At 39.8% G+C, this 24,835-nt stretch overlaps 1 protein-coding gene across 3 annotated transcripts in view; it reads right to left on the bottom strand.

Moving 5' to 3' along the window:
• AGPS (alkylglycerone phosphate synthase) overlaps positions 1–24,835 on the bottom strand; it is a 103,214-nt gene that overhangs the window by 20,100 nt on the left and 58,279 nt on the right. For all 3 annotated transcript variants that reach the window (XM_039913181.1, XM_029071686.2, XM_039913182.1), the window contains 6 exons: positions 23,199–23,275; positions 20,265–20,377; positions 16,235–16,304; positions 10,713–10,774; positions 8,067–8,156; positions 1,570–1,669 (listed from right to left, as the gene is read on the bottom strand). In XM_039913181.1, the coding sequence (XP_039769115.1) occupies positions 1,570–1,669; positions 8,067–8,156; positions 10,713–10,774; positions 16,235–16,304; positions 20,265–20,377; positions 23,199–23,275 (512 nt within the window). The remainder of the gene's footprint in view (positions 1–1,569; positions 1,670–8,066; positions 8,157–10,712; positions 10,775–16,234; positions 16,305–20,264; positions 20,378–23,198; positions 23,276–24,835) is intronic.

Here is a 24,835-nt window from a genome sequence, read left to right as displayed (position 1 = left end):
GATTAATGGCTGTAAAAGTACAACTCATGATTAAGGGTAAAAGAACTGGGATTATTTTAGCTGGGAGAAGAGAAGGCCAGTGGGTGACTTAATAACCATATATCATAAGAGGTTGTCCAGATTCCCTTTTTTCCCACTGAGAACAGAAGAGGAAATGGGCTCTAATTACAGGGGTGGGAGGGAGGGGACTCAGAAGAACTTCTGAAATAATGTTTCACTGGAATGGAAAAAGAGAGTAGTTTGAACATTTTCTTTCTTGGGGAATAGGGCAGGCACCCATTTTTCTGGGGTGGATTGTGCACAAGCTTAATGGAGTTAGAAAGATGAAAATTTTTGGCCACCAATCGATGATTCTCTCGGGGTTTGTATCTCACCTATAATATTCTACTTTGAAGCAAGAGAATTTCAAATAAATATTCCCTCAAAAGTAAACATGTCAAAGAAAAGTTTCCTAAATGTACAAACTGTACTATTGCTAATTTGAAATCTAGAAAATGTGTTTTTGGGTATTTTAGTGTGCCATGCAGAATTATAAATATTGGAAATTCCTAATGGTTTGAAGAAGCTGATTGCTCAAGCAGTACCTATTACCCATTATAATGACCACTATTTAGACAACTGCCTCTTTAAGCAAATAGGAAGCCCCACATTCTCGAATGTAAATATTTCCTCCCATTGGCCTATGTCTCCAAATCTGCCTTCTATTCTCGAGTGTAATCTCCTTGCAGGGAGGAAATGTGTCTTGGGCTTCTGTTCTACTTTCCAAGCAACTAGTATAATGCAGAACACCGCTGGCAGAACACCCCTCCTTAATTACCACTAGCATTCTCAAAACAGGGTTTTGTTTTGGGTGGAAAGGACGACAGGGGGACTAGTGCGGATGGGTGATGGGGTAAATGGAAAACCAGAGAACTGTACTATCTGAAATACAGCATCACCAGGAAAATGACATTTATTAAGCATTTACTATGTGTTCTAAGCCTTGGGGAAGATACAAGGTCATCAGGTTGGTCACAGTCCCCGTCGCACATAGGGCTCACACTCCTAATCCCCATTTTATGGATGAGATGACTGAGGCCCAGAAGTTGTGTGACTTGCCCAAGGTCCTAAAGCAGATAAGTGGGGGAGCCAGGACTAGAACCCAGGTCCTTCAGATTCCCCAGCCCGTGCTCTACCCACGAGGCCACGCTGCTTCAAGCGTCGAAATAGAAGCATTATGGCAACTCAGGCTGCTGTCAACAGCAACCACAGTCTGAAGAGAATTCCATTGCCAAAAAGATGTTCCAGGTCCCCGGCGTACTTCAATATAGAAGAGGTAAGTGAAAGGGAATAACTAAGAGTCAGGTTGAAGGCCTGGTCTGCAACTGAGGGACAGTCCTCCTTCATAACCTGAATTCCAGCACCATGCCAAAACACTGGAAGACCAGGGCAAATGATGTTTATGGAGTCCCTTAGGCTAGTAGTCAAACAGTGTTGCCTTGACTGTCACAATAAAATTCATCGATGAGTATTACGAATTGACCCGAGAGACTACGAATATCAAATCCATACACAGTTGCCCAGAATTACCTCAGTTTGTTCAAAGACGGTCAATGGGTCGCTGATTCCCCTGTAGTTAAAGGCAAAATAGAAGTAGATGCATGCGCCTGCATCATAGGTCTGTGTCACCCTAAAAAACAAACCAAAAAAAACAAAAAACACCCAAAAGTGAAGGCTTCAGTGTCACATAAATTACAGTACTATATTCTATACAGCTACCAGGTACTTAGAACTAATATGATTTGTAAGATCAGTTCAGGCCATATTCTCATTCCTCATGCAATTTCCTTTCCTGCCATTGCATTTTTTTATTTCCATCTAGAAGAATCAGGATTAGCTCCCTTTGGAACCCCTGCCAAAATAGCTGGATTGAGGAAGCATTAGGAGAGAAAAGGGTCTTATTTTTATTTAAGTGCAATTTTAGTCAATATTACTGGGCACGCATTCAATCATCCCTTTTCTATTTAATCCCACAGCACTAAAGATTCTTCTGGGAAATAAAGCAAAGCTTTTACACCTTCCATCAGCAGCACTGGCATTTTCACTGCTCTTATCAAAGTAGTTTTATAATTTAGAAGAAATAGGAGCTATTAGATGCTCTTTGGTACCTAGTCATCTGAGTATATCTATAGATGGTTTTACTACAGAGTGAAAATCATACCGTTAAACCAGAAAAGCAGGTAACACACATGTGCCCAAACACAATGTGGAACATCAAACTTGGGGAGAAAAAAATACCTTCAAAAGGAAAAGGAAACCCAGCATATCCTTGACGTTTACATGTCGAAATACAAAGTTTGTCAAAAGTTAGTTAGCTCCTTGTGAGCTCTTTTGGAAAACGACTCAGGACTTGTTTGCCCGGAAAACAGTCCCTGGCAGCATCACTGCTTTGTGCCTCCTGTTTTCCTACTTCTTGACCAAAGGAGGCAATGATAGTTGCACTGTAAATAAAATCAATTTCTTATGGTGTAGGTGTAAACTGACATGAAATAATTTTCTTCATAACGAAAATAATACGGAGAAGTACACTCTGTGGAATAAAAATCCGGCTTCGGCCACTGACTCAGTTCTATTACAGTGCTGGACAATCCGTGGACCTCCAATACTGGATGAAGATTCTGATCAGATCGTGCCCCGAGCCTCAGTTTCCTTATTTTTTTTTTAGCGGTATTTGTTAAGTACTTACTATGTACCAGACACTGCACTAAGTGTTGGGATAGATACAAGCAAATCATGTTGGACACAGTCCTTTGTCCCACAAGGGACTCAGAGCCTTAATCTCCATTTCACAAATGAGGCACAGAGAAGCAAAGTGACTTGCCCAAAATAATAATGTTGGTATTTGTTAAGCGCTGACTATGTGCAGAGCACTGTTCTAAGTATTGGGGGAGATACAGGGTCATCAGGTTGTCCCACGTGAGGCTCACAGTTAATCCCCATAACTGAGGCACAGAGAAGTGAAGTGACTTGCCCACAGTCACACAGCTGACAAGTGGCAGAGCACAGCAGTCAAGTGGCAGAAGCGGGATTAGAACCTAGGTACTTCTGGCTTCCAGGCCCGGGCTCTATCCACTACACCGTGCTGCCTCTCATCGGTAAAATAATGTACATCCCTTCTTCAATGAGGTTTTGGTGAAGATAAATGAGAATGGGTGAACATATTAAGATCTTTGGAAGCAAAGCATCTGTGTTTTTCTGTAGGGAGCAGCCCCTTTCCCTGCACAATTTTCAACAGGGAGCTCCTTGATGGCAGCACCTAATTTAAAATACTGTGCAGGAAGCAGCAGTGAATTACAGCAACAAAGTGGATAAGAACACAAAAAATGCCTTTACTGGGAAATCACTATTTTCCATCCAACCCAGGATTGTTTCTCTGACCACAGCACTAGCCAGGCTAGGAGGAACCATCCTAATAAATGGCTTCAAGTTTCTCGGGTTTTGGGAAGGAGATGGTTGACATTTTTAATAGGATGGGGCAGATGGTAAGAAGGCCGTGGAGGGAGGAGAAGTCAGCCTTTGAAAAATAGAATTTTTTATAGCAGCAAGATATCCTTGATACTCAGGAGAAGTGGTAAGGCTGAGCAGTGAAGTGAGGAGAATGATGAGACTGCTTTCTTGCCTGCTGTCCTGGGGGAATCTCATCCAGAGACCTAGGGAGTTTCCACTATTAAAGACCAACTCTGTTATATCGGACTCTCCCAAGCACTTAGTATAGTGCTCAGCTCACGGTAAGAGCTCAATAAATACGATTGATTGATCAAAGATGGAAGGTCAGGGAGGATTCGATGATGTAGGAGTTGGCAAGACAGCAGCAAAGGGCTGGCTAGCATAGAACATGGATTCTAAAACCAATCTCATTGAGCACGGTCAGCTAGCAGCTGTGGTGGTATGGTTGAAGAAGGCCAAGCTAGAGAGTAAGCCTGGACCGGTTCTCAGAATGCAATGGGGGAATCAATACATGCCGTTGACTGAGCAGACTTAGCTTTCTGGAGGTTGCTAGAAATCTCAGTGGTGTTTTTTACCAAGTGGCTTGTATAGAAAATACAACGGAAGGAACACTGGAAGCAACTGAAAGTCGAAAACTAGCAACGTATATTCCGAGAGTTCTCAAGTGACTCAGGGGAAGTGAGAGGGATCTAAGGAGGTCACCTATTTCGCCACCACTCCCTATCTCAGCAGACTGTATCAAGGTGGAGAGAGAAGTGTTTGTAAAGCGGCAGAGGAGTCTGGGACACGACAGGGATTAAGGTAGCAGTTGTTTCCCATAAAGAGGACGGATTCTAGACAGGAACTGGTAGGCCGTGTTGATCAGAAAGAAGAGACGCCAAAGATATCGGGGATATGGAGACACCTCCTTGCGACACATCTCTTAGCTTTTCGATCAATATCCACGCCATCACCATTCTCTCTTCCAGACCACTGCCACCGTGGTGCCAGACTCGACTCCTCTCCGTTTTTCACTGTTCACGTTCAGTTGCTCCGCACCTGCTGCTGGTTCTCCTCCTCCATGAACCCACCCCTCCCGCCCCTACTACTACTACCACCTTGGGTCAAATGTTGGTCACTACTTTATGGGTCACTCCACTTCAAGTCTCTCCTCTCAAATCTAAATCTTCGTGAGAGCTGCTCACCTCTTTCTGAATAATAATAATAATAATGTTGGTATTTGTTAAGTGCTTACTATGTGCCAAACATTGTTCTAAGCGCTGGGATAGATACAAGGTAATTAGGTTGACCTACTTGGGGCTCACAGTCCTGATCCCCATTTTACAGATGAGGTAACTGAGGCAGAGAAGTTAAGTGACGTGCCCAAAGTCACACAGCTGACAAGCGGCGGGGTCGGGATTAGAACCCACAATCTCTGACTCCTAAGACCTTGCTCTTTCCACTAAGCCACGCTGCGAAACACCGTTTGAACACTTCATTCCCTTTCTCAAAAGCCATCAATAGATACCCATTTCTGTTTACATAAAAAAACTCCTCACCTCATCATCCAGGTTCCCTGTCAGTCTCTCCTTCAACTTTTCCCTTTATTATTAATAATAATAATAATTGTGGAATATCTTAGGCACTTACTATGTGCCAGGCATTGCGCTAAACGCCGGAGTGAATAAAAGCAAATCAGGTTGGACATAGTCCCCAACTCACAAGGGGCTTACAGTCTTAGTCCCCACTTTCCAAATGAGGGAACAGAGACACAGAGAAGTGAAGTGACTTGCCCAAGGTCACAGTGAAGACAAATGGTGGAGCCAGGATTAGAATCTAGGTCCTTCAGACTCCCAGGCCCATGCTCTATCAGTAGGCCATGCTGCTCCTCAACATCTTGCTCTTTGCTCCTCCTCAATCTTCTAACCATTCCGGACTTGAAAATCTACTGCCTCCAACTCATGGTCCACACCTCCACAAAACTACATGTCCCTTTGAATCGATCAAAATGTTCTCCTGCCTTCAAAGGCCTCATAAAAAGTTATTTTCTCCTAGAACCACTCCTTGATCAAGCCCCGACCTTAATGGCCATCCCATCAGCCATCCAACCTCTCTTTGGGTTTTCTATCATTTGCATCTATATTTTTACCCTTTTATTATATATTTAACAAATTTGGGTCCACTTGTTTCCACCAGAGGAAAGTATGTTCTTTGAGATCACGGATGGTGTCTTTAATTTTATGCTCCCAAGGGTTTAGTACAGTGCTCTCTGCATGTAGTAAACACTTAAAAAATATTAGCATTGAAGAGGATAATTGTTTGGGCAGGAAAGGACACAATTCCTGTGGTCTCCCTCGTCTTCTGAAGAATACACAGATAATTAATATGTCTGAATTATTTTGAATTGGCAGAATTCTCCAATCTCTCTAAGAGATGTAGAGCTCAATGAAAAATTTTTTGTTCTAGAGATCTAAGGAAACTGGGTAATTTTTGGCACAGAAAAAGTTTAACACTTGACTAGCAAATCTCAGTATCTTCATCTTTTATAAAGCAGAAGTTACCGAGGCTATGTGAATGTAATGAGCTGAAGGGTTTAAGTGGAAGCAAAGGTAATCACAGTCAAATCTACAAACCCAATTAGTAAGGTTCCTGCAACGAATCCAATTTAGTAAAGGGAATAATACAGAGAAAACACCCCTTTTACTACACAATGCAAATAGAATCTAATCTAAATTTTTAATGTCTTCTCAGGCCAAATGTTAGGTGCTTCAGTACAGAAGAAATTAGCAGTTTAACAATGCTTAATTTCTTCCTGTTACCAATTTGCCAGCTGTGAGTCTCTGCTCATATTGATTCCCCCATAAAAATGATAGAATGAAATTTATAAATTTTAAGAAAAAGTTGTATACGTGCAATTCTGTTAAGGATTTAACTTTTGGTGGAGGTAGTGGCAGCCAATGTATATAAATCTAAACACATTTTATGGAAGAATTAGACTGGGAGAACCAAGTGGGACAGGGACTATGTCCAACCTGATAACCTTGCTTAAAATAGAGTTTGACGCATAGTAAGCGCTCAACAAATAAAATTTAAAAAATGGACTAGCATGGTATCACTTTTAAATAAGAGGTGTCAACACCAAAAGACTGAAAACATCTGAAAAACAATACAGTTTGACCTGTTTTTCTGAAGTGATCATTTTCATCTTGTCTTCGACAGGAGTCGGGAACCTAAAGGCCATAGTCAGGTGGCCTAGGAAATTACTAAATCAATTCATAGTACTATGCCACACTCAGTGCTCCTAAAACACAGGGGTTATATTCTGGACAAATGCAAAACTGGCTCGTGAGTGATTCCCAGGCCCCTAGGCCAAGGTGCTATAAAATCTCTCTCGGTTGGGCTGAATTGCTGAATTACTAAACTGGCAGTTGACCACATCAACTCTAGTGCTGTGAGAATCCAACCCACTTTTTCTGGCCATCTCTCTCAAAAACAGCCACTCTCAAAAACTGTCTTGCTAATGCAGAAACCACCTTGCAAATAACTGCCTTTCTCCTTCCCCTCTTGCTTACATCATGGTGGGTTCAATCGGTATATGAAAGTCATCTGTACTATTCTGAAGTAAAGAGCGGATTTACCAAAAAGAGGACTTTCTACTTAAAATTGAGCAGGAGTAGGTTTGAATGGGATGGAGGCAGTCCTTACTGTCAAAATTATCAATCTCTCTCTCTCTCTCCTTCTCCCCCTCCCTCAGCCTCTCCTCCACTCTCCATCTCCCTCTGGACCACCAGCTTCAAACACATGCTCATTCAAAGGAACATCAAATTCTGGAGCACCCAGGTTCTCAGAAAGGAAGGAGGGGACAAAGTACTATGGGGACCAGAGGAAAAATAGACATGAAAGGAGAGAAGAAAATAAGGGAGAAATGCCAACTTCAAAGGCAATAAAACCATTTCCAATTTAAATTACATGGTAGTAGCATCCACTGATTTACTGGCAGTGCAATCAGAGCAATAACAAATAAAATTGACAGCAGTAGGAGATCTATGCATGTGGCAGTCCTCCCAAGCTCCATTTGGTTGAGTCCGGCTTTATCGCTGCAAAGAAACTTGAGCATCCTTGTCTCACTGGGTAATTAACCCTAAGGCCGGAGTCAGAAGAGGTGCTGCTACCTGCAAGTCACTTGGGCTACGAAGGCAGCATTTGCCAAGCCACCAGAGTGGGGATTTTAGATACGAGATTACTAGGATCCCATATAAGAGTGTCTTCTCCCAAATTCCATTCACTCTCCATGTCACACAATGCTATGACTTCTTAAGAGAGGTCAAATGCTCAAATCAATCTCGTTAAACTTGACAGCCTGATGGGTATACAGAAAATAAATGTCAGAGGACTAATCAAAGGTGATAGTAATCTCTTTCTAGAAAGGATCACTTTCCAATGCCCTGTTTTAAAGTTAACAAAAAGGACAGATTGCTAGGTAATGATTGTTTTGATCATTTTCCCCACCCCCTTTATTAAACCAATATTAAATTAGCTTGGCTTTTCCACTGAAAGGCTAGTACTGTGATGGGTTCATGAAAGAGCAATTAAACACTCACCTGCAAGTGGAAAGAGGCGCAAACTGGACCCCCTTTTCTTTACATTCTCTTGTTATTCTTTCCTTAACATTTCTGCAGAGATCTAGAACCCTAGAAGATAACAGCAGGAAAATGCACAGGTTTTCCAAAGTATTGCAGGAATAATTCAAGGATTTTATTGTTCTTAGTATAATTATTTTCATAGTTATTAAACTGGAAAAGTCTACACAACAGAGCACATGGGTTTACATGTTTGGGTGAGGCTTTTCCAAAATATTGACAGTCAGTATACTTGGCAATCTACTCTTAAATTTTGTCTAAACTGCAGAAGATTGAAGACAGTCTATTTTTAAGATGCACTTCAAATGACCACTTTAAAGAATAATCTTTGAGAAGAAAGTGTTGCTATTCCTTTAAGAAGGAAAACTAGCTTCCAATATCACTAATTTTGGTATGTGACATCTACTTTCTTAAATAGATTAAAACTTTTTGTTTAATTTCAGAAGAAAAAGATGATAAAAGGGAAGGGCCCTAATGGGACAAGAATGATATCCATCAGGAGGACAACTGCTTTGGATCAACTTTCAATACAAATGTCCAAATTTGAAGAATCACTTAAATATATAAGTGTTACCAGTGAAGGTAAAAACTAAGCAAGTACGTATATTATCTCAAAGCAACAAATTAGCAAGCTATGTTTCTGAATGGTTATTTTTTAAAAATGTATTTCCATAGCTACTCAGAGACTCAAAGTCTAAAGAGGGGCTTTAAAGAAAGGAAATTAAAAACTAGATGAACAAGTTTTGTATGATTTTAAAAAAAGACTTAAGAATATAGGAAAAAATAAGTATCACTTGAGCATTTTCTTACCACCAAATTTATGGTCTGGAGAATGAGGGTGATATGGAATTTATTACTAGCAAAAGATGTTCAGGCTCAAGGTATCAACAGGTTTAAAGAAGACCTAAGATAAATGAATGGTTAGAAGGGGAAGCACAAGGGCAGCTTACAGGTTCCAAAGGGATGACATGGAGGGAATGTACCAAATGTAAACATCCTTTAGTACCAATTTTTGAAAGCCAAATATTAGCAGGAAAATTTATCTTGAGAGAGTACACCATTTCTTATTCTGCAGGGAACCTTAAGCCCTTTCTCTTTCAGTTTGTAAATAATAGAGCTCAATAAGCTTTGCTAACTCCAAGGAGAGAATGACTTGATCTTAAATGTACCATAATCATTTATTTTTCAGGAGAGAAAGGTGAAAGAACAGTGACTCTGAAATGTTTGTTCAATCCACCTGATCTCCCAATCTTAAATAAACAGTAAACAAAGTAAATTATGTAAGTTTTCTCTCCTAGACACAAGTATACTCTTGAATAGACACACTGTTTTTAACACAGAAAGGGAAGACAAAAATGTGAAGCAAGGGAAACTCACAGTCTCCCAAGCACTTAGTTCGGTGCTTTGCACACATTAAGCATTCAATATATATGACTGAATAAATGAATACACTGCCAAGTGCCTAATAAAGTGTCACACAGTAGACCCTCAATACTGACGATTTCTCAGAGGTTGAAATATTTCAATTCACTTTCTAATCTCACAAAAACTTGGTCAAAAGACCTGAACTCCCGTTCTAAGGTTTTAATTGTAATTCTCCACTTCTCAGCATCATACTTGTAATATGGAATTTTTGTATTCCAGAAATTATGGCAATTTTAAGTAAAAGCATGAATTTAGGCATGACACCCAATATTGGCAGGCTTTTTTAGTAGTGATTACATCATGTCATATATCACTTAATTAAAAACTAGTTGCTACTAAATTATTTTTATTTAAACCTGATTTTTGTGAAACTTTAACCTGTAAAAGCTGGTTCTATCTAATTCAATCCACTTTACCAATCCAGATGTGGGGCTTAGTTTCGAATCTCCTTCGCAATTGATTGGTTCACTGTTCAACACGTACTCTAAATTTTATAGTGCATAATATAGCCGGTCTATAGTTTTTAACCACTCCTACTCATTTTTACAGTAAAGAGAGGTAAAATGAGAGATATCTTTGGTTGCTGTTGGAAACAGTTATGTTGAAAGAACAATTTTTTACAAGAATTGCTTAAGACTGAAGAACATAAAGCACTTAGTATAATGCTTTGCACATAGTAGGTGCTCAATAAACTCCACTGACTAAGAAATGCATTAATGCAGGGAGAAGTATGCTAAACTTATACAGGGATACTAAATCTGCTGTTCCCACAAAAACCCACTTGGGTTTTACTAAGGGATGTGTAGTAAGACCTAGTTTTAAATGTTTTAAAAATGAAACTGAAAAAAATTATTTAATTTAAAAATCCAGTTCCATTTAGAATTTCAACAAGACTCTTCAAGGCCTATGTGGCCATGAGCTAGCAACTCCATTTTTAACAGCACAGAATTCAAGCCAAAACGGGGTATAGAGACCCAGAAGAACAGTATCTCACATTAACAAGGATTTTGGATTGTCTTTTGCTTCGATTAATGTGACGTGCCTCAGCATTTCTAAAATTTTACATGTTCTACCTATGGCTAAAGACATGAATTATATATACTTCAGCAATTCTGACACAAACCAAAGAAGTGCCCATTAAGGTAATGAATAAACATCGATAGAAAACATACAACATTTTACCTATCCCAAGGAGCAGAGGTCTCAAAGGATTCTCCTATTACATAGTATTCCAAGCCCAGATCCTATTGAACACACAAAAAAGTGGGGAAAATAATAAAGGAACAGAAACAATACAACAAGCATTATTAATCATTTTGTCACTTTTTATCCTCTGTTACAATCCCAATTTATTCTGAGTACCACAAAAGCACCAGAAACTTTGGCCAGTAAGAAGCTTCTACCTGTTGAGAGCATAAATTGAGAATTACGCTTTACGAGCAAGGACAGTACACTAGGAAAATACTGTTGCAGAGCAGACCTTACAGTAAGTCTAGCAAACACTATTTGGGAAAATTTTTAAAGAGAATGACTGTACCTCGATCTCGTCTATCTTGCCGCCAACCTCTCACCCGCGTCCTGCCTCTGACCTGGAACGCCTTCCCTCATATCTAACAGATGATTACCCTCCCCACCTTGAAAGCTTTACTGAAGGCACATCTCTTCCAAGAGGCCTTCCCTGACTAAGCCCTCCTTTCCCCTTCCACTCCCTTCTGCAATCTCCCTGACTTGCTCCCTTTATTCATCCCCCCTCTCAGCCCCACAGCACTTAAGTACATATCTGTAATTTATTCCTTTCTGTTAATGCCTGTCTCCCCCTCTAGACTATAAACTCATTGTGGCGTGGCTCAGTGGAAAGAGCATGGGCTTTGGAGTCAGAGGTCATGAGTCTGAATCCCAGCTCTGCCACTTGTCAGCTGTGTGACTGTGGGCAAGTCACTTAACTTCTCTCGGCCTCAGTTACCTCATCTGTAAAATGGGGATTAAGACTGTGAGCCCCGTGTAGGATGACCTGACACCCCTATGTCTACCCCAGCGCTTAGACAGTGCTTTGCACATAGTAAGCGCTTAACAAATACCAACATTATTATTATTATTGTGGGCAAGGAATGTGTCTGTTTATTGTTATACTGTACTCTCCCAAGTGCTCAGTACAGTGCTCTGCACAGCAAGCACTATTGACTGACTGTCCACTGCTATCCTGGTTCTCTTTGGGTCAAATCTTCAAAACAAGGTGTCAACTCCAAAACTTTGTGTGTTAAGTATAATGGCAAGAGGTGTGATATATTTATTAGACCACAACTGGGCTGTGAATTCAGAATTCCAGAAGGAAAACAGAAGTGGCCTGACCAAATGGAAAAAGAAACCCAGAATCCCAGTCCAATCTCACAGTCCTGCTTTGTGACCACAGACAAGTCTTTTAACCTCCAGTTTCAATTTCTTCATCTGTAAAATGGGACAAGGTTTCCAGTCTCCTTTCCTTGTAAATTGTGAACCCTGTATGGGACAGAAACTGTGTCTGATCTGATTCCCTTATATCCACCCCCCCCGACACTTACTACAAGAATTGACGAAGCAGTGTGGCCTGGTGGATACAGCACCTGCCTGGGAATTAGAAGGACCTGGGTTCTAATCCCAGCTCTGCCACTTGCCTGCTGTGTGACCTTGGGCAAGTCACTTCACGTCTCTGGGCCTAAATTACCTCATCTGTAAAATGGGGATTAAGATTGTGAGCCACCTGTGGAACATGGATTGTGTCCAAGCTGATTATTTTGCATCTATTCCAATGCTTAGAATAGCTCTTAGTGACAGGTACATAGTAGGCATTTAAATACCATAAAAAACTGAATTCCATAATTATTAAATACCATTCACATCAATTTTGTTTGAAACTTCTTTTGCAGCCACAAAAGTCTTATTCTATGTTCAAGCCTGATTAATGGGAACCAGGGAGCTATATTTGAGCACACAGTGAGAGGCAGGGTGTGCTAATCACATATTAGCCATATTTCAATCACCCCCACACTTTAGGTAAAATTCCCTATCTGTAATAACACCCTCAAACACATAGGACTCCAAAGGGTTATTATTTTACTCTTTTCTTCAAGGTCACTTGCTCAAATATGGTCTTGCTGGCAACGCCCAAAAGTTTCTCCGGCTGCCAACTAATAAAGAGGTAGTCTCCTCAATTGTTTTTTAATAGCGACTATTTCTTTTTCTCCATAAATCCTATTGTTATGGACTTGGCTCTCAATTTTTCTTGTTTCTTTAATAATGCCCACCTGCAGTCTGGGCTGCTCCTCCAGCCCAAGAAGTCTCCTTGGAGACAACCAAAAAACAAAGACTGCCAAACATGCCACCTCCAAATGGACCCAAGCTCGGCCATTTGAACAAGTCTGTGGGGAAACCTTCCACTACTATTACAATCAATCCATCTGCAAACTGTATTTATTAAGCGCTTACTGTGTGCAGAGCACTGTACTAAGCCTTGGGAGAGTGCAACATAACATATTCCCTGCCCAGAACCGCTGCCAATATAGCGTGTGTGCTATGTGGCCAGAAAACTTCAGTTTCCAGAGCTCTGAACCCAATATATTAAGAGACTATTAAACACTTCAAAAGCTTCTCTCCACATGGTTAAATTTTTTTAAAAACCCAAGAAAAGAACCTGCACCTTTGCACTGATCCTACTTTTTTCTGATCCCAAACGTTTATCTATTTTTCAACTGCCAGTCACAATTTCTAAACCTCCAGCTTGTAAAGTGAGGAATTCAGCTGGTTCAGTTAGGCTACCAGACACAGGTGCTAGCCCCATGGGAGAGAGGAAGAAGGTGACCTCTCTCCCCTCCCACTACTAAAGGTGGACTCCCAGCCCTCACATTATCCCAGGTCTCTGCAAGCAGTGGAAAGAAGCTCAGCCTAGTGGAAAGAGCAGGGACTGGGAGTCAGAGGACATGGCTCGACCATGTGTCTAATCCTGGTTCGGCCATGTGTCTGCTGTGTGACCGTGGGCAAGTCACTTAACTTCTCTGTGCCTCGGTCTCTTGTATCTACCCCAGCACTTATAAAAGTGCTTAGCAGATAGCAAGCACTTAACAAAAACCACAATTATTATTCTTATCATTACAAGGGCTGAGAATTTCCAATTGAAGCTGAAAAGACTCAGGATAGCAGCTTTCTGACCTAACAGTAATAATTACTATTATTAGAAGCAGTATTGTACTTAAGTGCTTACTATGTGCAGAGCAATGTTCTAAGCACTGGTGTAGACACAAGTTAATCAGGTTGGACACAGTCTCTGTCCCATTTGGGGCTCCCAGTCTCAATCCTCCATTTTACAGATGAGGTAACTGAGGCATAGAGAAGAGAAGTAAAATGCCCAAGTTCACACAGCGGACAAGTGGCAGAGCTGGGATTAGAATCCATGACCTTCTGACTCCCAGGCTCATGCTCTATCCACTTCTTCATGCTGCTTCGTAACAAGTGCCTGATAACAATTTCAACACAGGCCCGTTGAGTCAGCGTTCCTCTCTGCTCACTCACTCGCTCACACTCTCTTGCTCTCTCTCTCTCTCTCTCTATTCCTGATCTAAAAGAAATCCCTATGAAATTTAGCCAAAAATTTGAATTGAAGCTTTAAATAATGACAAGCTAATGCTTTGATAAATGACACATTAAAAAAATCAAATAAGACTTGGTTTCTGGAAGTAAGCTGTACTCTCAAAAAATGTGTCAAAATTTTTGAAAAAAATATTAAGTGAGAAATAAGATTTAGTTAAAAAATGGTTTGATTAGGGAAAATCACACTACTCAAGCAGCTTCAAAAAAACAAAAGGAAGAAAGAAAAAACTTTCAGAACCATAACCCAAATATGACATGAAAAGGATCTGGTTAAAGAAAGCTAGAAAGACACAAGAGATGAAGCCATAGATATAGGAAACCAAGTAGTCTTACAAAAAGGTACAGCAAACATAAGTGGTTAGCAACGTGAAGGAGTTATTCCAAAAATAATAAATCCATATAAAAAGAAAGGAGTAGAAAAATTGAGATCCAAGTCCATGACAATAGGATTTATGGAGGAAAAGAAATGATCACTATTAACGAAACAAGTTATAAATAGAGCAATCAATTGTCACTGGTCTCTCGATCTCACACACTGGTCCCTTAGTAAAACCAAATAAATCAAGGAAATGGAGAGAAATAAAGCTGGATTGTATAGAAGAATGACTGTGTTTCCTGGCTCCAAATGAAGTGCTTCAATTCCCAAACAAAAAGAAAACCCTCCACCTCGTCATTACAAAGCCAATAAGTCCAAATAAGAACCCCCACTGTTTCCATTCAATGAGCTAAACCGGAGATAGCCTAAAATGATTGAGGAGGCTGCTTCTAGAGAGGTTGAGAAAATGCAGAAAAAGAAGTTTTTCCCCCAAGTGTTTCACTGAAGAAGTGGGGCGGAACCTAGATAAAAAGGGAAGCGGAGGAAGATGTCTTAAGAGGATAGTTCAACAGAGATCAATGCCTAAGCTGCAGAGTGTATAGCATGGGAAAGAATAATCCACAGAAGTTGCTATATATGAGGCAAGTCTTGAAAGTCTTGAAACTGCAAAGTTCACATAAATACAATAATTTATTAATCACATTGCAAGCAGCAACAAACACCAAAGGTAAGCTAGATAAACCAAGGTTAAATGTTTACTGATGTTCGAAATCAGTTTTGAACTATTCAATATAAAATTACATTTTTGCAAAACATTGCAACCACTTCCAAAAATCAATACTGTGCCCACTTGATTAAGGCAAAAAGCTATTACGTAGAATAGCTATCCAACAATACGAGAGAGGAAACTAACATATCATAAAGAAAACTATCCACTAAAAATAGGTGGTCCATATTCGCTTGAGAAATTTGCTAGCTTTATCAGCATATCTGCTCAAGACCACCAACAATAGATTTTAATAAAACTCACAAAGGAGTCACTTAAAATTTTTCTCAGCTCTCAGAGGAATTAGGAGACATTCTTCAGACAACACAAGCTTGTTTCAGGCCTGACATAAGAAACTATTGAGGACATGTGCCCATAGTCACAATGGGTGAGTTTTGCTTAACGGGAGGTTTTAGAAATTTCATAGGAGAGGTCTAAGAAACGCTCCCACCTTATGACTATCTTAAAATACTTTAAGACTGTTGTGAACCAGAGTGGATATAAGTAATATCTGCCTGGCAATCTAGTTTAAATCAATTAATTTTTGCATGAAAATTTTTCTCTCTTGATTTTATTTATTAGTTCCTATTTGATGCTTGACTCCAGGTCAGTAAAGCCTCAACTAATATTCTAGGTGCATTTTTGAAAAATACTGAAATACTGTGTAACTTGTGTGATATGAGTTATTAGGGAAACGAGAACGAGCGGGGTTAAGTTCTTAAGAACCTGACTGCTATGATTAAAAAAAAGGTTCTCAAAGTTGTTTAAAAGTGCATTTGAAATATACAATCACTGAGTCTGTATCTAAGTTTCTGGGCCTCTGTGGGAAGAAATAACATCTGAGGATATTGCAGCTCTAATGGTGGTGGAATATAGATAGGGACAATTTTCTTAAGCAGTGTCTAGACTGCAGAAATAATAGCAAAGCCAAGCCTTTAACAGTTTCAGAGGAACATGCTTATTTTTCACATTAAGCAATGAAGAAAATCAAAGGTGACCTACCCTGAGGTATGCAATGACGTACGTCAGCAAGTAACCTCTTTGTCCATTATCTTCTCCAGCTGCCAAGCCTCTGAAAATATTAAGAACACATAATGTGGATATCAAGACATACAATACTGTGCAAGTAGAAAATTTAAATGGAGAAAATGGAAGAATAATCAATTCACACTTATTGAGCATTTACTAGTTTCCTGGCACCAACAAATCACAACATGACTTTCTTGAAGGGTGTCATAAACAACTGTGGCTAACTCCTAATAAACTTAGAGGGAAGATGGTACTGATGACTGAAATTCACAGAGAAAGAAAATCATTTATATTTGCTTTCGTCTTCCTCCCCCACCAAACTTTTCTATCGAAGTTTTAAGAAGTATGAAAATGGGCTGACTTGAGTTTTGCCTCTAATCGGTTCTCAGAGGGAGGGGCCAGCAAATTGTGAAAAGGTCAATAGGTGGATATCAGAAGGGAAGAGAAATTATGGACTTGGATAATCCAGTAATATGCCTAACTAAAAATACCTACATTGGAACTGGGTCCCAAAGATCACCCATGCTGATCATCGATGCTGACACATATGCTTGCTTATCTCTTGCCCACATCCTGCTTCTGGCCTAGAATACCTCCCCCTTTGATATCTGCCAGACAAGCACTTTCCCCACTGCTTCAAAGCCTTATTGAAGGCACATCTTCTCCAAGAGGTCTTCCCCGACTAGGCCCTCATTTTCTTTTCTCCCACTCCCTCTGCGTCACCCTTGTACCTGGATTTACAACCTCTAGTCACCCCTTTCTCAGCCCCACAGCACTTAGGTACATATCCATAATCGATTTATATTGATGTCCGTCTCCCTCTCTAGACTGTAAGCTCGTTGTGGGAAGGGAACGTGTCTACCGACTGTTGCACTGCACTCTCCCAAGCGATTAATACAGTGCTCTGCACACGGTAAATTCTCAAAAAATACGATTGAGTGAAGATCTCCAGGGACTCTGGTCTTCCTGTCCTCCTCACGAGGGCCACTAAAAGTTCTGGATCTCCTTAGAAACCTCTACACCAGGACAAGAAGCAGGCACAAGCCTCAGTGGGTTGGATTTGCACCAGTGGGGCCTACCCATTGACATCCAAGATATATCTCTTCCCTACTGCATTCACGGATATCAGATATATAGTGAAGGGAATGACTTCCCCATCTCTTCTCTCCTTTACTACCCAAATTCAAATTTCAGGGGAGAAGGGAGGGGCAAAGCTATTGGTTCTGTTCCCATAGATCTGCCCCTCCTATAAGCTCCTTGTAGGCAAGGATCATGTCTACTTGCTCCATTGTATCTTGTACTCTCCCAAGCACGTAGTTGAGTGTTCTGCACATAGTAAGTGCTAAATTAATGTCACTGATTGACTGCTAGAGGGTGAAGCTGAAGCCATTCAAAATGGCAGTCAATTCCACTGCCCCTGGTGATGGCAGGGACTGCTCCTTCCCTGGCTAGTGCAGGGCCCTACTCGTAGGTCCCCTTTAAGAAGGGCAAATACTTGACTGTGTTTTATTACAATCTTGGGTGACAGCTGGGTGATTTCTTAATGTCCAGGGTTCCTGGGTTATTTTGTGTATGTGGAGGGTATTTGCTACTCAACAGCATATGACAGGACATTTGTTAAGCCCTTACTATATGTCAAGAACTGTACTAAGCACTGGGTTAGATACTAGCTAGTCAGGTTGGACACAGTCCCTGTCCTCCATGGGGCTCAAAAGTCTTAATCCTCATTTTATAGACGAGGGAACTGAGGCCCAGAGAAGTGAAGTGATTTGACCCAAGGTCACACAGCAGAGAAGAGGTAGGGCTGGGATTAGAACGCTAGTCCTTCTGACTCCCAGGCCTGTGCCCTACCCATTGGAGGCTGGAAATGGAACAAAAAAAAGTGGTTCTGCAAAGAACCAAGCTTCTAGAATTCTCTTGGAAGTGCAGAGCCATAAGCTGAATCTCTTTGGGCTCAGACTCTGCTGCCAGTAGGAGCTACAATGATTTGTGCCCCTGCTCTTGTTCCAGGACTTCCTTATGATAAGAAGCCTCTTTTTCCCTTAATTAATACTTGTGGGAAAACTAGGTCCAAGCAGTATGGGGTTTGTGGTTAGGTTTATGGTTTAAATCTGAATTTCCTCTGGCATGCTTTTGCAGTTAAATTCTTTTTGAGCAGAATTTTATTTATTTACAATCACTGTATTTGAAAACACTCTCTCACTGCAACTAGATTGTCTAGTAGGGTTTTTATTCAAGATCTTTCCCTGAATCTCCCAACGATTCTTGGCACATAGCTAGCTCACTTGGAACCTCTCCCCTTGCTGAATGATCTTGGTTAAACCATTTCTTTAATTTGAAAGATACTCCATTCCTATTTCATAGAAACATTTAGCATTCTAGAGAAGAAAATTGTACTACGGAAACAATTTCAGTTTGGAGAGGATACACTGAAAACTATCAGATCATTCAAACTTTTGTCTATTAGTTATACAAGCCATTTCCTTTCTAATCTCCAGCACTGGCCTATGTTTTAACCATTTCAATCATATTTCCACTCTGGAGAAATTAATTCTCAATAATTCTACCCAATCTGGATTAGAAGCCTTGGTGGTTGGCTGGAGGGTGGTAAGCAAATATCATCATAATCAATATGGGAAAAAAGGTGAGATAATATTCTGAATAGAAATTATTCTGCACATAGCAGAAGAAAATTTCACTACAACTTTAAAGATGATATTCAAACAACCAAACTTGGACAAAATCTGAATAACTTCTTGAAAATGTTATTTCCCGATTAAATCCATTATAATCCTGGTAATAAATGGTGGAGGGTTTGATTCATGATGCAAATGTGAAAAATGCATTAAACTGTGTATCCTAAGAACTATGCTTCTAAACACCAGGTCTCCGCTTCCTGCAGAGTAATTCAAAATATTAGCAAAAGTAAATATTTGCAAAGATTGTCTGCAACTACATGTAAGTAATCTACGTATTTATATAATTGAAAACTAGAAGCATAATTCAAAGATATGGGAAAAAAACGTGACCAGGCAAATGGAATTAAGAGTAGTTATCTGAATTTACAGGCTAGTATCTGCAAAAATGGTAGTTTATGTTTTTAAATAGGACGGAAAAAAAATAGTTCTGATAAATGACATTTTCACTATGGTTTTCATCGATCAGTCTTGTAATCCATCAAACCAGACGGACAGAAACTGCCCTATCATTACTCAGCCTGTTACAGAAGTGAAATGTTTTCTGTTCTTTTGTAGCAGCACAAAACAATCAGTGACAGGGGGTGGGCAATAGATAATTTATCAAATTCTTTTGATTAAACACAATTTCCTTTGGAAAACATACTAGTAGCTCCCTTTACTCTTTTACCATCGTCAATTCTACCTATTAAATATTAACCTTCCCTTCCAGTTCACTGTGGCAAACAATGTTTGGTTTCAGGAGCAACAAATCTGTTCGAAGAACAAAGACTGGCAGAGAACAAACTTTTAAAGAAAATTATTTAAAACACAGAGACACTGAATCTAACACCTTCATGAAACTGCAACTATTCATTTAATGATTCAATGCCTGAATCAAGTTATTCTATGTATAAGTATTCGGTTGTTGGTGTAACTGATATAAACAAAAGCAGAGGTTTTAATTTTTCGTTTTGAGCATGGGAGTAGAACTGGACCAGGTATTTTAGGTCGGATGAGGACTGGGAAGGGACAAGTTTCAAAGTGGCAACGGGGAAAAAAAAAGAGATCTAGAAAGCATCATTTTGTTGCTTTACCTTCCTGATCGGAAGCTCTCAGATCTTGTCAGAGAGTAGGGATGAACGAGTCTGTAGTCTAAATTACAAAACTATGGGAACCAATGAATACAGGACTTAATCAGCGTAAAAAGACAAAGGTAAACAACTCCTTCTTCTAGGGGGGATATGATAACCTCATCTTAGTTTAAAAAATTATATGCTATAAAAAAACTCTTCTCTCCCCGAATTAAATGCTTCTAAAAATCATACCCAAATTTGGCAGCAATATCGTAGACCTGCTTTTCATGTTGAAGCACCTTTTCTCGGTCTCCTTCAAAGAGTAAGGTAGCTACACTTAGCTGGTTGGGGTCGAATCCTTTAAACTGAAATGAAAATATTTTTAATATAAGTCATACATTCCAGAAAACTAAATAAATGTGCATTTATTGATTTTTCTTCCGCCTCCCTTTCAAACACAAGCATCAATGATACCTAAAAACTGAACACTGGCAAAAGCCTCTTTTATGAAAGATGGCCAAGTGAGCCAAAATGAATTCACATAGTCAGTTCTGCTACATGTATATCTTCCCTATGTATTTTGAAGAAAATGCTTTTGAGGAATTAGGAAATGATCTTTCAACAACACACATCTGTGGCATCTGTCAGATGCCTTTCATGGCACCTATCAAAGCAAAAGAACTCTGACAATTTTGATTTGAACCATGATTCTTCAAGATCATAATTCCCAGGTTATAGGGGAACTGACTGTATGTTACTGTTAAAAAAAATAAAAATCCTAGTTTATTTTCAAAACGTATATTGTAGGCCAGGACAGAATACTTCCATTCAAACACCATATCCTGTTTCAAGAATTACAGTTACTGAATGTGTTTAAGGAACAACATTAAACAAGTTTAATCAAGCAAACTATTGTTTTCATCCATTTTACATTTCAAATATTCTCCTGACGGAAGCGGGTGCAACAAGTTCCCTTGTCTTGTTTCTCCAATGCTTCTTCTATTCTTCTGCTTTTCCATTTCAGCGTTTTGTTCTCTTTTAAATACCGAATAATACAGTAGCAGGAGACGCCATATAATACAGTAGCAAGAGAAGAGCCTCGATGATTCTTCAAATTGTCAGACTGACTTGTTGCAGTATAATTTAGTTGAAACTTGGGTCATTTTTTAAGTGGGCTCATTTTTTAGTGAATTTGAACAAGAAAAGGACAACTAAAAGTCACTCCCCCTTGTGGCAATTACACCCTTTGAGAAGAGTATTAACTATTTCAGCCCAGTATGGAATGTGGTAGTATTGAAATACACCCAGACAGTTCCTGCCCAGTGTAGGAAGCAGTGTGCTAAGCAGTTCTCTCATGCAAGGAAAAAAGTAACTCCTCCTCCCCGAGGGCCCAAAGACAAACACTTGTCAACAGATGAAGACAAAAGCCCTTACACAAAGGCCCCTAATGAAATCCTGATGCTAAATTGGGGGTGGGTGAGAGGGGATCCCAGAAAATCTCCCAGCCTGGGTGTCAAGTATTTTCACATTCTCTAACTGAAAACAATAAGGAGTTTCCATTTAAAGGAAGGGATCTGACCTAAAACAATGAGCTGGTCAGTTATTATGAAAACTGAACAATGGGGTTTACTTTGGCCTTGGTGGGGTCTACTTACCTAGGATGAAAGTTAGAAGGCAAACTAGAGATGGGTGGCAGTTAAAGCCTCGGGGAAGGACTATTTTCCCTACATAATGATGTCAAAACTCCTAGAGCAGAAAGACTCTCATTTACTAGATGAGAAATTCAATGACAAGGAGGCAGAGTGAATCCAGAGAAAAGTGAATCCTTTAGAACAGCGAAACCTTAAAACTGTGGTCCACATCAGATCACCACTCTTCTCAAAGACTTTTGCCTTCCACTCCCAGCGGCTTTCAGTTTCCAGTTGTCTGGTTTTACAAAGAGCAATCCAACTCCAGTAGAGATTTGGTGCCAGGTGCCTTTATGTCTGTTACTTTTTCGGTACCAAACCCCTCTACCACCAACTTCTGTGGCTCGGGGTCGGCGCCTAAGTTCGCTCGGACCGGGAATGTAATGCAATGGCCCTGGAGCAAGTGAGGTGGCCAGAGTACTGGGAGAAGCAAAAATTCAGGTAAAACCTGCCCAGTCTTCCTCAACATTGGTGACAGTCTGACGCCTTCCCAATCACTACATGCCAGTGGAGAAAGTGTGCCATCATGTGTGTTCTGGGCCTTTGGTGTTTTTTGAGGGTCTTGTTGGCAGTTCTTTCTATAGGTGTTGCCCTGCTTACGATCTTGCTGTGCTACTCCCTGAAGGAGTTAGCTATATCCCCAGGGAGTTATCGGAAGATGTGAGCGGGGACCAGACTGGAGTAAGATGTGGAACAGAAAGCTATGGGGAGGGAAATGGGGAACTGCTAAGCTCCAGTCGGCACCATCTCACCCGCCTTTCCAGGGCGCATCCCTACAGCCGATCATACCCGCCTCCATCTGCTCCCAAAGTGAGTTCACGCCCTCCAGGGAATCTCAAACTATTTCTTAAACGGAAACCTAGGTGCTTTGGGGACAGGATGTGCTTTTATGCCTTGACAGAGGACCGCACTTGGTCCAGCCTGTCAGCAGGAGCAGGGAAGATTGACAGAGCCAAGTGCCCTTTGACACAGAAGCATGTCGACCAAGAAGAAAAGCACCACAGCTTTTAGGAAACAGACCCCGGAGGGGGGCTCAGGCTACCAGCCCTTTTACTTGGGGAAATACCTTGATACAGTCAGGAAACCTGAGTACTTTGCTCGAAAGGAAGAGCAAGAGAAAGCTGGCTAAAGAGAAATGCAAACATAAAGAAATGTATAAAGTGTCAAAGGTAGTCTCTCTAGGCTGTGAGCCACCTCTGGGCTAGGGACCACGTCTAAATCAATGCCCTTGTATTTCTTCCCAGTGTTTGGGGCACAGGAATTTGGGCACTATAAGCAGTTAATAAATGCCAGCAGGAGAAGAAAAAGGATGGAATCCAGTAACAAAAACTCTCCCCGCCACCATGAAATCAGTGCCTTGATTTTGTAAAATTGAAAGGCTAAAAGCAATTTACATTGAACATTACATATATTAAATGGGTGTGTGGCTATTTCACGTTCAAATAGCCACAATATTAAGTTTGTGTAATACATTTTCAAGCTTTTTAAAAAAACATACCTTTGTAATGTAAAATTTTTTCAATCCATCCAAAAACGATGTAAAAATAGAGGAAACCTGAGGTTTAAGGGCATGACCTAGAATAGAGAGAATGTACATTTTAAGGCAATAAGCAGTACTTGTGATTTCAGAACTTTAAAATACCAATCAAATAGGTGAACAGCAAAATCTTAGACTGTCAGCCCCATTTGAGATAGGGACTCTGTAACACCTGATAAACTTGTATCCATCCCAAGGCTTAGAATGGTGCTAGACACATAGTAAGCACTTAATCATTTCTTTTTAAAAATTGGGTTAAAAACATTTAAGTTCTTGAGTTGTAATTTTTTGCATTCCTTCATCATATAGGTTTGAATTTAAACATTCCTTTTATCATGTTTATAGTCACTTGAAATTTAAAAATTTCATTTCAAAATATGTCAGAAAAAAATTGGTCATGCTAAATGTAATTAATATTAACCTTCTGTTAGATATCTTAAAAGGCTATGGTATACGCCTAGTAAAAACACTTCATTAATTTTCATTTCTTTAAGAATACCCAATGGTGGCTGGTTTTACTTTTATTTTTTTTAATTATACGGAAACAGTGAGGCCGATAACCGAATATGGAGTCAACACAAATTTTAGAGTTTATTTTAACGGTTATGTCACTAATGCAGAATTCTTGGCATAAAACTAGTAATTGCTTCTTTAATCACACACGGAGAATTAAAATTACCAGAATAATATAAACGGTATCTCAGAGTCTGTTAAATTAACATCTTTGCCTCAGGACTGAGTTAAATTGAGATGAAAGTCTTTTTACTGTCTTTCCATTGTTTTCACTTACTACCAACATCTAAATTCCTGTGACTACTTGATTTTAAGAGTCTTACATCTGGTCTTCCATCCATGAGCCCAATTCATAAAAAGGTTGTTCCCCCATTTAAATGAAATTTTTAAAGCATTCGCTCTAAGACCACTTTACAAGTTATCTTGAAAAATAAAAGAAAATGATTAACCCACATAGAGATCCTACTGTTATTTGGATTTACATAACTGCTAACATCTTTGCGAGATGAAGTTTAAAATCTTACCTGGTGCTCTGAATTTTAAAACTACGAGTTTGGAATTTAGATCCCGAATCCCACAAATTTCTACTGACCTAAAAGAACCTAGGACCGATTTATAAGAAGAACGTACAGTTTGGCAGTTGGACCAGATACTGAGTTAAGATACCCAAATCTAGGTTACTTTAGAAAGTGTTACTTTGCTTTGCTTAACCTGTTAATCAATCATATGCATTTATTGAGTGCTTAATGTGTTCAGAGCACTATACTAAGCACTTGGGAGACTAAAATATAACAGAGTTGGTAGATATGTCCCCTAAAAATAATATATATATAATTATAATACTCTGATAATACAATACTACATGCTAAAAATATTTATATATTTATTTGAACTTCTGTCTCCCCCCTCTAGACTGTAAGCTCGTAGTGAGCAGGGAATACATCTGTTTATTGTTGTAATGTACTCTCCGAAGTGCTTAGTACAGTACTATGCACACAGTAAAGCGCTCCATAAATATAATTGAATGAATGAATACTGATAGTGCCACCCTCTGGGATAGCCAAGAGTTCAGGGACTCCAGTCAG

The sequence above is a fragment of the Ornithorhynchus anatinus genome, chromosome 9, assembly GCF_004115215.2.
Source record: "Ornithorhynchus anatinus isolate Pmale09 chromosome 9, mOrnAna1.pri.v4, whole genome shotgun sequence".
In the NCBI taxonomy this organism is placed as follows: Eukaryota; Metazoa; Chordata; class Mammalia; order Monotremata; family Ornithorhynchidae; genus Ornithorhynchus; species Ornithorhynchus anatinus.
The sequence above is the reverse complement of the archived record's forward strand: the minus strand, read 5'-3'. Positions and strand labels throughout refer to the sequence as shown.